The 15,077-nt window shown below is 37.7% G+C and overlaps 1 protein-coding gene across 6 annotated transcripts in view; it reads right to left on the reverse strand.

Moving 5' to 3' along the window:
* The window catches only part of COL14A1 (collagen type XIV alpha 1 chain), a 109,273-nt gene that overhangs the window by 5,644 nt on the left and 88,552 nt on the right, over window positions 1-15,077 (reverse strand). For all 6 annotated transcript variants that reach the window (XM_056486015.1, XM_056486013.1, XM_056486014.1 and 3 more), the window contains exons 39-45: window positions 13,802-13,855; window positions 13,308-13,361; window positions 7,639-7,692; window positions 6,704-6,775; window positions 4,614-4,649; window positions 4,125-4,191; window positions 3,418-3,606 (exon numbers count right to left, since the gene is read on the reverse strand). In XM_056486015.1, the coding sequence (XP_056341990.1) occupies window positions 3,418-3,606; window positions 4,125-4,191; window positions 4,614-4,649; window positions 6,704-6,775; window positions 7,639-7,692; window positions 13,308-13,361; window positions 13,802-13,855 (526 nt within the window). The remainder of the gene's footprint in view (window positions 1-3,417; window positions 3,607-4,124; window positions 4,192-4,613; window positions 4,650-6,703; window positions 6,776-7,638; window positions 7,693-13,307; window positions 13,362-13,801; window positions 13,856-15,077) is intronic.

Raw genomic sequence — 15,077 nt, forward strand, 5'->3', positions numbered from 1 at the left:
AAAAGGCAAAGTCTATTTGTGTGAACTGCTTTTTTCCTAAGAAGACTGACCCATTACAACCATCTGCAATCTGCACAGATGTTTAGTAAAAGGATCATTGCTTATCCTACTGCATGGTAACATTACTTGGTGACTTCAAAGGCAACAGCCACAACATTTCAAAATCACAGCCTGCCATGCACTCTATTATAATTATTAACACACACAAAACTACACACCCATATGTGATGTTCACAGGATAAAATGTCAGTAAGAAATGCTAAACATGGAACAAATCTACTCAGGCTAAGAAGAAAACATTCATTCTAGAATAAATTATTAATCTCTTGTGCAGAGCAAACCTTCTTTGAAAGCAAACACTGAAGGCCAAGATAAAAGCCTGCATCAGGTTTCTTTTAGTCTAATTTTGAGTAAAGTTTATCCAAGTTAAAGAGAACATAAACACTGATGCAAAAATATCCTACTCCTAAGGCAAAATGCTCATGAGTTAAAGCCTGGGCTTTGATGGGCTTCCCTAAGGGATTTAGGAGAATCACAGACCTCTTGGCTAGCTCCTAATAAATGGCAGAATATTCAAAATTCACCCAAGTCATCTTTGTTGCCAGCAGAGCACGGCTTACAGAAAGCCAACCAGACAACCATCATTCTTGCAGGTCACTGCACTGTTGGTTATGCAATGGTTAAGTGCCCTCAGAAAGAAAGTGTGAGTATCAAACTTGCCACTTGAGTTAAGAATGCCTTCAGGTTACAGGAGCTGCTTTCACATTTGTGCTCTGGACATGCTTCAGCAATACCATCAAACTGTCCCTTCCCTTCATGCTAACCATGGGTTTATGTCTTGTCCCCATCCAAAATAAGCAATGTCTTCATTTCGGCCCCATGGAGATCACAAGCAACTGAAATCAATTATTTACAACCCATCACTAAAGATAACTTTGCTAGCATCAGTTATTGAAAACAAAACCAAGGTCATGAACACATTCTCTAGCAAAGAAAAATAAATTTCCATGGTTTCTTCACAAATGGAAATCTCAGGTGCTCTTTATTTAATTTTGTCTTTAAGAGAAAACTGTCTTGTGAGAACTATGTATTGCACTTAAGAAAAATTAAACTACTACCAAAAATGTTCTCTTTTCAAGATGTTCAGCTGTGAGCATAGTATATAATAACAGAGGGTTATGATTTTTTTCTTTTTTAATCCAGATGAAGCTAAAACTGGAAATAAAAATATTTCATTAACTCAACTGGCAAAAGTTTCATTTAATTGCACTGAAATTTTGCCATCACAGCTGTAAACGTGGCTTTTGATAACACATTTTTAACTGGCTCTTTCATATGAAGCCAGGAACCAAATAAGGAGGAAGTTGTGCTTGAGAACAGTAACTTTCCCAGTGACAGCTTAGGTATTTATTGTTCTTTAATCATAGTGGGATGGACTGAGTAACTGTAAGTTTTATACACCACTTCAGATCACATAAGAGCTGAAGTCCATTCAGTAGTAGGAAAAGTGCACTCTCACAGCATGTAAAAGCTAGCAGTGTCTCAGAATAATTTTTACTATGGCTTTTCCATTTTTCCACAAGGTTGAGTAAAAATACCCATATATTATAAAAATAACTGGAAACCAAAAAGAAGAAAAAGCCATGTTGACTCTTGGTTTCTATCCCATTTTGCAGAGGTGCCACTACTTCCTGGGCTCTCAGAAGCCAGACACTATTTGTTTAAGTCCCAGCTCATAAACAAAACCAAAATAAAACACGTTCAAACTAACTGAAAGAAAAATAGAAACCAGTGCGGTGAACTAGTTAAAATTAAAATAGATGTGAGGGCTGTGAATAATCAGTGTTTGGTTTTTCTCCAAACTCCTATATTTATGCAAATAAGCAAAGAGCAAAATTCTAGTAATTTATCTGGGATTATGTACTGTAGGGGCGTGGTGATACAACGTGGCCTCTCAGCTGGCAACAGACACTGGGAACTGAGTCTGTCAAGAGAATGAGTTGTCCTTCCTCACTGAGGTGGTCTTTCTTGGAAGGACCAGCTCAGTGTGTTACTGCTGAGAGGAATCCCATCCAGGAATGGGACATCATGGACCCAGAAACCTCCACTTGAACTCCTTACAGAGCTCCATACACTCTCTCAATCCATGCCTCTCTCCAAAGCCTCTGATTAACACTTGGCAGAGTAACAAGGTAAACAGTGGAAAAGAAGCCATTGGCCAGGCAAGTTAGCAGGGAAGTTCACTGATGTCTCTCTCTGCTGACATTTCCCAGTAAAGCTCTCCTTGGTGCACCATTTCCAACCATTTCAGTTCCACACACTGGTTTCTGAAGTGCCCCCTTCTTAGAGGCTGGGATTGAATGGGTGGTAGGCAAGAGAGGTGGGCTGAAAGAAAAATCTGGCCTCCCCCACCTTTTTATCTTCCACTCCATCAGCACTTTGCACTCAGCTCAGAGCCAGTAACAGGCTCTTGCAGCAATCCAACAGTTTGAGAGGGAAAAAGCAACACTGCTAGATAGGCAAACTGGTGTTTCTTGCTTCTAGTGATTATTACTTCTTAGCACACTCTGTTGAAGGGCATTTTCTGAACTTAGAGGTGGAGCCTGACTTTCAGAGTTCCTAATCTGGCACTGGGCTTAAACATTAAGTTGGCTTCATATACAACCAAAATGCTGATGACACTAGTGAAAATAAACACATTTTTCATAAAGACTTCCAGGTGACTGGCTGGAGATCTTCAGGACAGGACTGTACATTGTGTTTGCCGAACAAGTTAAATGCAAACAATGCTTCAGAACGCAGCAAGGAAAGAAGTGTGACTCCATTTACCCTCCTCTCTACAGCCACTGGAAACTTAAAAACCCTTCCTTCCATCCAGAAGCTGAGCAATTTTAGTCTGCTGCTTCCGTGTATGATGTGTTGTTAGGAATCAAGTGAGAATCGGGAATGCCTGAAAAACTTCCAATCATTCTCCACAAGCATGAAGCTGGTTATAGAACTTTTAATTTTCATTTTTGCATTTTGGAGTTAGATTAGAGCAATTTCTTAGAAATGGATTCAGAAATAACCCAAGAGTCTGTAGCAAAAGATATCTTCCTGCTCAGAAAGGTGCTACTACATCAAACAAACATCAGTCTGAAAATTCAGTTGTTCCTGAAAAAATTAAATCCTCAAGGCGCAACAAATTATTATATATTTTTGTTTCTTAAGGAGCTCCTTTCTCTTTCTTCCAGATTCTGTTCAAAGCTCCAGTTGCATGAATGTCCTCAAGTCCATTTTCACTCCAAATAAACCAGCCAATTATTTTATCTTAAAGTTTACACACAGATTCTTGATTCTTGAAACAGCCTCATTTTAAGCTGAAAATATTGTAAAACACTCCCAATATTTGGTATTGAAAGAATGTATGAAGCCTACCTCTTTCTCCTGGTCTTCCTGGTTGCCCTGGGCTTCCTGGAAAGCCTTGCATGCCTGGAGATCCTTGCTCACCCTGTGGCCCTGGAGCCCCCGGCCGGCCTGGCTCACCAGGAGGACCCGCGATGGTTCGTGTGGAGACAGACTGGCTTGGGATCTGGTTCAGAATCGAGTTATATCTTGCCATATGACCTGTCAGGGAAAAAAAGCCATAAATTTCAAGTAGCAGTAGAAAATCTGGTTCAGCAAAGTTTGAACAGAGTACTGGCAGGTTCTCAAGGCTGTGGTCTGTCATACTTTGGTATTGTGAAGTTGTGCACTTGGTGGGGGAGACATAGTAGTTTAGGGAACACATTGAAGGAAAATAGAAGAATTATTGAGCAGGATTTTATTTTCTTACTTTGGTAATGGTTTAGGGGGCTTTTGTATTTTATGTCTATAAAAATTTTAAATTGTTGCAACAGAAGCTTCTGCATACTGTAATAGCTGGGAGACAATTCCAGATTTTTTTTCCAGAAGGCTGATGTTAATCAGTTCTAGTTGGACATAAATCTGGTTGCATAAGTACAGTTGGAGCATAAACCTCAACTGTCTAGTCTAAAACAAACAGATTCCCTCAGATATTTTGAAAAGTGTCATATTTATAAGTAACTGTGGCAGGAAAAGATCCATTCTAGAGAGAGAAGCACATGGACAGTCTGTGTACTTGCCTTGGATGAGCTGCTCACACACTTGACGAGCAACAGCCCGGACCATTGCTTGGGACTGGAGATCACCCTGGATAACAACAGTGCATGAAACACTTTCTTGAATCAGTTCTGTGCTGAAAGCACTTTGAGCAAAGAAAGATATTTATTATTGCTGAGACATTATATCCTCACAGATGAGAAAGAAAGCCAGAGAAATTTTGTTATTTCACTAGTTCTCATTTCTCTTTTTGGCCAGCAATCAGAGGTCTGAGAAGATAACCCTAATGAGAGATTTGGAGACATGCTTGCTGCCACATACTTCCCACCTTCAAACATTCATGTAGCTATATAATAGACAATGTCTGGAAAAGAAGGAAAGCTTGCTTAATTGCAAAGAGACAAGTACGGTGCCTGTAAACACAGAGAAACATAAATTTTTGAGAAAAGCTCTTTATGAGACAGAAGGTCAGGCAGGAAAAAAAGACACAGCTAACATAAACATAGACTTACCCGTTCACCTCTTTCCCCCTTAGCTCCAGGAGGACCCTGTGAAAAGATTCAATGCAAAATTAATTTGCATTTTGTTCTGCTCAAAATTTTTAACACCTAAACTTTGTCTGCCTTGTGGATTCATATTAAAGGGAAAAAAATTAAACAATAAGCAAGCTTTCAGGACGTTGTGTGGCAGTGACAAATACCATTCTATTGTTTCAGTACTCAACAAAATGTTCACCTTTGGCAATTACATGGGAACAATGACTTTCACGAGTGTTTGCCACACACTGAATTCTTTATTCAAAATGATAGCAAGGACAGGCCACCACATGATGCACTTCACATGGCTGAAACAGGTCTAATTTTTGCAAAATAGCAGCCTGAAATTTGCTGTACTGAGACTCTGCATCCACTATGAGCAGAGCAAGCAATGGGATTAAACTACACAGAAAATTATGTTTGACATTAAGGATAATGTAATTATGTATTGATGGTGAGGACAATTATGGATTGGAACAAGTTGTCTAGGGCAATTACAACTTCACCAATGTAATTTTTTTGGGTAGACTGCACATTTCTTAGGAGCTTCTGAAGTGAGGAAAGGTGTGTTGGTCAGAGCCTGGTGTTAATACCACCAAGGTCATGGGTTTGATCCCTGTATCCCATTCACTGGAGAGGTGAACACGATGGCTCTTGTGGTTCCCTTCCAAATCAGACTGTTCTGTGTTTCTGTGTAGGTAACCAGCTGACAGATACATAGTTAAGCACAGCTTATTCTATCCTTGGAGAGAAGAAACTCCTACAAAGACTAAAATATTATTTCATGCCTCTATTCTATAACTCAATGTTTTGGAATAGAAAGTTACTGAAGCTCAGTAATTTTTCAGCCACCTGTTTTTTTCTGCACTACTAGAATCTAAGCATGCACAGCAGAGCCCTTGCGTGACTCTCAGGAATATCTACATTCTAGAAAGTTTTGTTCAGAATCTGGAACATGTGTTTGGACAGGAACTGCATAGTCAACATGTTATGTATTGATAGTAAAAGGTCCATAGCTCATCAAATCTCCTTTGTAAATTCCATGATTACACCTAGAAACTATGCAGAACTGGGAATTGGGCTATTATCTTTGCTTTTGTATTACCAATGAATTTAATTTAATTTCCACTTAACCACATGAAAATGCTTGCATTGGCCTAAATCTCCAAACCAAACTGGATTTTGGAAAAAAATTTTCTTTTCTACAAATAGAGTCAGTAATGCACACTGTCTCATTCTGATGTCCTTAAAAATTAGATGGAATGTTTACTGTAATAGATGGAAAAACTGAGCAGGCTTTATAATTAAACAAGTAGGCAAATGTTAAAATACAAATACATAACATTGTCTGAATTCTTACAGAGACAAAGAAGTCCATTATAAATATTCCCTTTTACATAATTTACACACTCATTTCATAGTTGTATTCCTTTCTTCCAGTCAAAATGTTTTGTTCTGGACTTTTTAAAATAATAATAAAAAATAACATCTGAGAGACAAATTGGAAGTTCCTAATACTAATTTTAGTATAGAGGACATAATTTTCCACTCAATGAAACTGATAGTAAAATTTATAATAGCAATCTAGAAAAAGTCCTAGTCATTAGTCATTTGTTCTGATGTAATCACAGAGCAACCCCAAAAATCAAGTTTTTTATTAATACATTATTTTCACTGTTTGGAAATCAGAATAATATTTTGGAAATATTCAGGTTAATAAACATCTGAATTTCCAGAGAGTCGCTGGAAGGGCAAAGGGAAAAAAAAAAGAAGAAAGTAATTACACAAAGACTACAAATTCACATAGTTGTATTTTTAACTTCTGTGTTTTAATCTTGTGTTTTGACTCTAATCCCTGTATTCCAAACATTGTGTGTAAGATCAATAAATATATTTAATTACAAAGAATGAACAAAGAAAGTTCAATATGATGTTTAACTTAGCCACTAACTGTAAACAGATCATAGGCAATAAATATTGAGGAGTTCTGTCAAACACTGAAGCCAGACCCAGAAACCAGTTAGTGCTCAACAGCAGACAGAGAAATATTAATTAGTTTTACTTACAGGAGCTCCAACATCACCTTGTGGCCCCTGACTTCCAGTAACACCTGGAACACCTGGAGCACCAGGTATGCCCTATGTGGAAAAAGAGGAAGAAAATCGTGGTGATGACAATCAACATCCACGAGTCCTGATGAGACAGGACAGTTCTGTCAGTCAAAGACTGGAGATTCCCAGAGAGAGGACTAAGAAATACAATTTGAAAAAAATACAATTTGCAGGAAAAAGAGCACCAAAAGAAGCAGAGCTCTGAGGAAAGCACTTGAGAAAAATAACTTGGGCTGCTTTGTAGAACAGGCAGAAATTGCTGAACCAGTGGACTAAATCCTGTGATGTCAACACTGTGTTCAGGGGGATGACTCAGAATGTTCTTTGTAAAAACAAGATGGCTTGGAGAATACTCAGTACAACCAGCAGCTTCACCTAGTCTTTTAAATCTATTAAGAAGGCATTAAGTTTGCCTAGCTGCCCTGAGAAGGCTGAGACTGGTTCTGATATCCTGCATTAGAGGCTGGATGTGGCCTCTGCTGTCTTCCTTGGTTACTCTAGGAGAGCACCTGTGCTCACCCCCAGCCTCTAGACCAAGTAAAGCTTGGTGGTTCACTTCAGCTACCACTCCTAATTGGAATTTTTGACAAAAAATGTCTTTTTCCAAGTGTTCGAAGCGGTAATTCTCTCTTTATAGTGCAGTTACTCGACTAAAAACAAGCTATCAATCTATTGACAGAACAACTCTCTCCCCTTCCTATGGGAGACATTTTCTTCCTGGGCTAAGTAGGAGTGGAAGGAAATTACACTGGACAAGCAGCTTTCTGCCAACTCCATGCATCACAAGAATTCCCTTGGCCTTGCTCTATCCACTCTAGCATAGATAAGTGTGAGAATCCCCCCAAATCCTGCTGACTTTTGCAGGAAGAAATTCCATGGACCATACTCACCATTGGGCCAGGAGGTCCTTGTGGGCCTGTGGGTCCATCCTTGCCAGGAAAGCCCTATGAAAGATAAATAAAAGCAATTTCATCAGCTTTTTATATGCACTTTGTGAATCTGTTGTGTTTCATCCGGAATAAATGTTTTACCTTTGTTCTTTGTTTTCATTTTGTTTACTTGTTGGGCTTTTTTGGTTTTTTTTTTCTTAATTAATACCTGTTGGTAGTGGTCTCTTAGGAAAAAAAATTCCTTGTTTGCCTTGGGGAGGGTTGATTTCTGAAAAGGAGCTATAGTGTCACCAAGATTTAAAAAAACCAAATCCAGCTAGTCTTACAATATTTTTGAAGAAAAAACAAAACAAAATTCTTCATACTGGCAATTTTCACCTCTGAGTGAATTTCACTTAGAACATTTCTGCAGGGGAATAAATGAGAGGGTTTGCTGTCAAACCTCTGTACCACAAGGTCACATTTCTACATCTGTTCTCACTGGCTGCAAGCATTCACAGCCCCACTGATGAGGTGCTGAAAGATGGCAATGGAGAGGGGATCTCTCTGCCCAGCAGTGCTGCACATCAGCTCCAGCTATCACTGAGGTCCTGGTGCAGGAAGCACTGGGAATGCTCATGTGGTTTACATTATGAACGTGCCTCAGAGCTTCCAGAAATGAGAGCCAAAAACTAAAGATAACTTGGAAACTGGAAAGCAAGTACATCACAGAAAAAAAGACTGTCCAGATGTAGAAGAAAATACACTGTTAATAAAGTATTCTTACAAATCAACCAATGTGTGCATTTTGTATCCACATGCTATGAAGCTTGGGTTTCTGACCAGTCTGGTGATTAGGCAATTCCTTAATTACTACACAGCCTGAACAGGAGAAATACGGTTTTACCTCTGGCTCAAGACCAGTTTGAAAGGTGGTTTATACTGGAAAGTGTTTGGTTTATTGCTGAAAAGTTTGAAAATGTTTATGGTTACACATAGAGTAAAGAATGTTCCAGGCCTCAGTATCTCATGGAGCTTCAGAAGAAAAATTTACTACTTTTTTGGTTTGTACTTTTTTCCCAAATATGTGTTTGTTTTAGTAATGAATATAAATTATTCTACTAGTTTTATGCTTTGCATTATTTGGAAATTATTATTGAAATCGACAATCATATGGCATAATAAATGGCTGGGGAATAATATTATCTGCCATATAACTGGAAGGACTTTTTTTAAATTCTACTGGTGTTTCAATGAAAAAATAAGCCAGATAGTCAACTCACATTATGTTATCTATGTACACTTAAACTTCCTATTCCACAGTGTAGCCAGATGAAGGTAATGCTTTCATATTTATGTTTCTTTTTTTAAAGCAAGGATGTAAAACCTCTTTTTATTTTTGCTCAGGTCCAAAGCAGAATGAAAACTGGTTTGACCCTTTTAAGGGCTTAATTTAACAAGGATGAGGGAAATATAGTACTTTCCACTGACTTCTAGGACCTAGTGTGGGTTCATACAGGCTTCTAAAGAAAATAAAACTATACGTCTTTCTCTTCTCCCACCCCAGTCAAAGAGTAGAATTAGCAGTAGGATCAGAAATACATTTCCTTGGAATGAATTTCACAATTTCTTTCTTCTGAGCAGTGCTTTTACTCCTGGCTGCTCAGTAATCACCTCCTGTCTAGTCTCCTAGGGTTTATTTCTCTTGGCATTGTGTCTGTATCGCCCACAAAAGATCACCTCCTACTGTATTTCCTAGATGTGAAAATTACCCTGTATAAATCAAGTCAAAGAGAAGCCTGTTTCAAGAAAGAATATGGCAATACCTATTCTCTCATGCTGGTAAAAGACTACAGGTTTGTTTGTGCTGCCAGCAGCATTTAAAGATGATGTTACTCAGACCACCTGATGGCCAGAATGGATCTGACACTCATTCTGAACTTTTCAGCTGAGAGCAGAGATAAGTAAGTACCAGGAAATTGGCAGGAAGACTGGGAATTTATTTCTTCTGGCTCTTTCTCGCATAATTTTTGGTGTGTGTAATTTAGAAGAAAATAGAGCACAGTAAGAATTCACAAAGTTGTATTTTGAGTACTGAAGCCTTGTAGATGCTATTTAATCTCCCATTTATTGAATTCTCCTCTTTGCTTAACCATCTCTAATGCAAGGGGAAGGACTGGAGGAATTACATTGCACAACAGCTCTTTCTCTCTGTCACATCCAGGACAGAAATGACTTTGAACAAATCCACAGATCCTCTCCCATGAAACTCCATGTGCAAGAGCAGGCTAGGACAAATTTTGATATGTGACCCAGGATGCAGGTCTTAGAATCAAGGTTTATATCATTTCAGAAAGTCAACTTAAATGAAGACCTATTTTGCCAATGGCATGGCAGAAAGGTTTTACAGAAAGAGTGTAGCTCTGACAGAAATTTTATAAGGCATTTTATTTGTCAAAATACAAATGGCATCACCAGTAAAATCTCAAGTCTGCTGAAATCAGTACTGCTGCTGACCTTGTTCTGTAGCCTGGAATTTGTTTGGGGGAACTGTGGAGAGGTGACTTTTCAAGTAGGACTAGATACCAGCAAAAACTGAACTGAAGCTACTGAGCCAGGCTTGACAGACTTCCACATAGAGCCTTTTTAAAAAACCCTGCAGCCAGGGACACGACTGCCAATTCATGATCTGCCTTTCAACACGAAATGCTTGGCACTGTTGGTGGAGAAACATGATCTGTTCTCTCTAGTATATATATATATACTGCCAGCTGCAAATATGGGGCAGCAAGAAAGAACAACCACAGCTACAGCCATACAATACAAATAAATCATTTTACATTTATAAAATCTTTCCTGGCACTCTGGAAGCTGATGAGAGAGGAGGGGGACTGTTCCTCAAGTGGAGTCTGAGATGGGGATTTAATCAGGTTACTAGACAGGTATAAAATATTATCATACATATTCAGAATATTTGCTGTATTAGCAGAAAAGAACTTTTTTTTTACTCTGATTCAACCTTCACAAAGTGTTTTTATTACATCCTATTCTTCTTCATTGGGAAGGTATGTCATTATGAAAAAGGGCTTTTCATGAATTCACATAACTGACAGGGAAGATGCTCTCTTTCTTTCTAAAACCCAAGAAAGAGCAAATAAGTCAGGGACTAAAAACCAAGTTCAGGAATACAAAAAAGAAATTTTACAAATTAATATTTAATTACAGCATTAACAAAGGAAAATCAAAGCCTTTCCTCAACTGATTTCAAAAGGAAAGTCAGAAAGTATGAATACTAGAAATCAAAAAAAAAAGAAAACTAACTGTAAAAGTGAAGTGATTCCAATTATCAGGAACTGAAGGAAAAAATCTCCATTCCAGTACTTGATGAGTCTAATATCACATTATACCCAGTTCAAAGTTCTCAGAGACCTCCCAACAAATATCAGCCCTATGCTTACCACCCATTAAAATCAGTGTGATTTAGCAACCTGCCTAATAACTCTACATCACTAGTACCACTATAATTAAAATACTTAAAGATCAATAAATACTAGAGAGGAAGGGATAACTAAGCTAAGAAAAAGACAGAAAATCTCAGTTCTAGTAATATAATACTTGCAAAACAGTTTGGCATCTTGGCTAACAGGAGGAAACCCAGCAAAGGGAAGATTATACAAAAAGGCAATTTACTCCTCAGGAATTTTCCAGTTCACTTTTGCTGCTGCAGTTATGCCCTTCAGAATTGTCCCTCTTTCAAGTGCTGGGTCTTCAAAGAGACTGCGGTGAAATAATTGGTTTGGATCTTCGCCCATTAAAAGCAATTTTATGTTGTCATAACTTCACAGGAATTGAATTAGTTACAACACCATAAAATCAGTATAGCATAATTATTTGTTGCCATAGAAATAATTACAGCTGGACAACATTGCATAAGGGTCACACAGAGACAATACCAGACTAACAGAACTAATTTTGTGAGCTCTAGGCTGTGTATCCAGCTCCCATGATTAACAGCAGAAGAAAGGGAACACAAGAACAAAGCATTACCATATCTATAACAACAGGCAATTTATGTAATTGCTCTATCTTTTTATAGACAACAGTGGGGTATTCTATGGAATAAACACCACATGACTTTTCCAGGCTGTATCAAAAGCCTTTGCTGCACTAGTCTTCCTTGGCTTTTCTCTGGATTATCACCTCTCTGCAGTAACCTGGAAGAGAGTGGGAGAACTAGACCTCTTTGAACTGCTGTTTGGCATCAAGGCATGGCTGAGGGCATCCTCTGCTAAACATGAAGTCAGCTACAGAATAACAAAAACACAGAGTTCTTTTCTCCTGGAACTGCAGGCACCTCAATGTCCCTGGTGGTCAGGAATGTGGAGGGAGGGGGCACACAGCACTCCCTTGTACCATGTTTAGCACCAAGTCATCTCAACTTGTCCAGGACCAAGACTAGACAGAACATGGCAAAAAAACCCAAATGTTCATCAGGGTCCAGGTCTTTTTTAACCTGGAGATTAACAGGTGGCATGAAAGTTGAGCGATTTAGGGGGAAATATTCCAATGCAGGCAAAAAGAAGACATAAAAACATGCAAAACCATAATACATCACACAGTATTCTAAAAATACATTTACCTACATATTTTAACACAATTTAATTGAAAATTAGAAGGCTATTCCTTCAATCAGGTTATTTATCTGATTATAATACTGCATAAAACTTTATCTTAATAAAATACATATCTTTTCTTGATTTTTAGAGGAAAAACACACAAAACATTTATCTGTTGTCCAAATTCTACAATAACTTCAGTGGAATTACTTCTAGATATAAAGATATGCCAATGTTTGAATTCATAACAGTGTGTTCAAATATGTGTTTTGCTATAGGGTGAGGGTTTTTTTGTAACAAGGTCAGAAAACCAAAGAAGTTCCAGATTTCTCTGAAGTTCAAGTTACATTAACATAACCAAAAAAAGGATTGTGGATATGTAAATCTTGCCCAAATGAAACTAAAAAGTTATATTTCATAATGAACTTCTTCTGTAGACAGAAATCTATTACTGTGCTAACAATAACTTTCCAGTGTCTGACTAATAATGAAACAGAAGTCTCCCCAAGGAGACAAAGAGAAGGACTTATAGGCTTAACTGCACAAATGAATATGAATTTTCTTTTACTGGCTCCCAGACTGTAAATATCTTCAGTTGTTTTACCAGGAGCAGAATAAGGTTGGCTAAATTTTGGTATTATTTTGCACCTTTTCCTCATGACAACTGTTTCTGCAGGTATCATTCTACATTCAGTGTTAGATTCCCTTGTAGCTGTCTCTCTCTGTTCATTAATTAGCTAGAAAGCAAATGTAGATCATTGCCTTGGATTGCATACTAATTATATACCATTAACCAACCATTTAACTTTAAACATATAAGCCAAAGGATTAATTGGCAATGCATCTACTCCTATCAAATGCATAAAGCACAGGCATTGTGCAGGATCCCATCACACATCTCAACCCTCATCAGCACACAGAAGGATGTCCACCCTCCTGTGCCTATTAGCACAGAGAGATGATCTCCAGAAAGGACAGAGGTGGCATAAATTATAATAAAACAACCATGCTGGGAAATATTTCCATTACAGAATGGGAAAAAACCACATGTAAAACATATTCATTTTACCTTACCCTTTGACCTTGGGCTCCATCTCTTCCTGGTGAACCTGATGCTCCTGGGACACCCTAAGCATTATAAAAGGAGAGCAAATGATGGGATCGAATCAGCAGAATCCAAGGAAATAATTTTCAAGTGAAACTGTATGACATGTTTTGGACAAATGGAACTAGGAAACTCCATAATGGGTGGTGCCATAGAAGGGATTCAGTAAAGAAAGTATTTCTGTGAAATGAGAAACGGGCAAACACACATGGCTAAAATGCAGAGGTGTTGAGTCTACAGAGGCACAATTTCAGCATTAAACAAGAAAGTCACCAGCTCTTCAGACCCAAGTGAATTGGTCACTGCACACCAGCATACCCTGGATTCCCCCTCTTTCTAAACCCCTGTTCTAATTCACCCCAACAACACATTTCTCAGTGGTTTAGAAGACGTCCCTAAGCTCACAATCACATCAATTCAACATTCAAACCTGGTGAGTGACAGGGTATATAATAGGGAATACCTGCAGGCCAGGAAAACCAAGATCTCCCTTCTCTCCCTTTTCACCTGGTGGCCCCTGTAAATAAAGAATCACACACAGTAAAACAAATATATGGTTACTTTTCTATTTTTAATAGTTTCCTTCAGCTTCTTTAAAACAAGAGCAACAATGCAACCAGTAAGAAAACAGACTATGTTTCTTTCTGAAAGCAAACATACAGAGTCTATTTGCAAAAATGTAAATATAGATGCTATAAACATAGAAAATAAAAGTAATTTTTAAATATTTCATAAGTAATCTGAAAAACCTATAGACATTTTGTTACCAAAAAAAAAAAAAAAAAAAAGTAGCTAATTTCTTTTCCTCTGTAAAGGAATTTGTTTCACTTCAGGCCTCAGCAGTATCTCCAACAATGATGAAAAAAGGGTGTTCTGTGGAAACTAGGCATGTTTCTATGGTACATATACATGAAAAAAAATACTTTTCTAGATAATAAACAAACTAACTTTTATAAAAAAACAATTACTTTATGAAATAACTCCTCTTACAATTATTTACTGTGACAACATAATCAAGAATATATAGTTTTGGTATACTATTATATTTTACATTAGTATCATACAGGCTGGAAAAAAAGATGAAATTTTATTGTAATGTAGTAAATTTTGAAACAAAAACTAAAAGGAAAAAAAGAAAATATATTACTGCTTTTCTAGGCTTGTCTGTACCCATCTACTGGAGAGGTGTATGAAACAAGATAAGTGCTACTGGCTCATTATTGTAGCAATGTTTATTTATGATGAAATTCTGTGACTTATTTCACAATAGCCTTGCAAACTCCAGGCCTAATCACTTCCTCTGATGACAGATTTTATTATGCAATTAATATTATTGCTTAATTTTGGCAGAGAATATGGTATTCTTGCTTGGGTATACCTTTCAAGTCAGAACTGATCTGTGATGAGCAGTACAGACAGAAAAAGAGAAAATATTAACATTTTGGTCTGGTGCCATGTCACAACCCCCACTGGAATTTATTTTCACTTGAGTCCAAGCTTGGATATTAATACCCAGGTCATATTCAACCTGCAGTCAAATACTTTCAGCTGACTAAAAATTCAGATCAAAATTAAAAACCAGAAATGTTGGCATTGAACCCATGTTCACTAGAGGTCAAACCCACATCTGTGATTTCACCTCAAATAGTGAAATTCAGATTCTGATCACAACACCAAAAGCTATTTCAGTCTAGTCTAAGCTATTTGCTGTTTAAAAGATCACAGAAAAACAGGCTATT

The sequence above is a fragment of the Oenanthe melanoleuca genome, chromosome 2 (genome assembly GCF_029582105.1).
Source record: "Oenanthe melanoleuca isolate GR-GAL-2019-014 chromosome 2, OMel1.0, whole genome shotgun sequence".
NCBI classification, from domain to species: Eukaryota; Metazoa; Chordata; class Aves; order Passeriformes; family Muscicapidae; genus Oenanthe; species Oenanthe melanoleuca.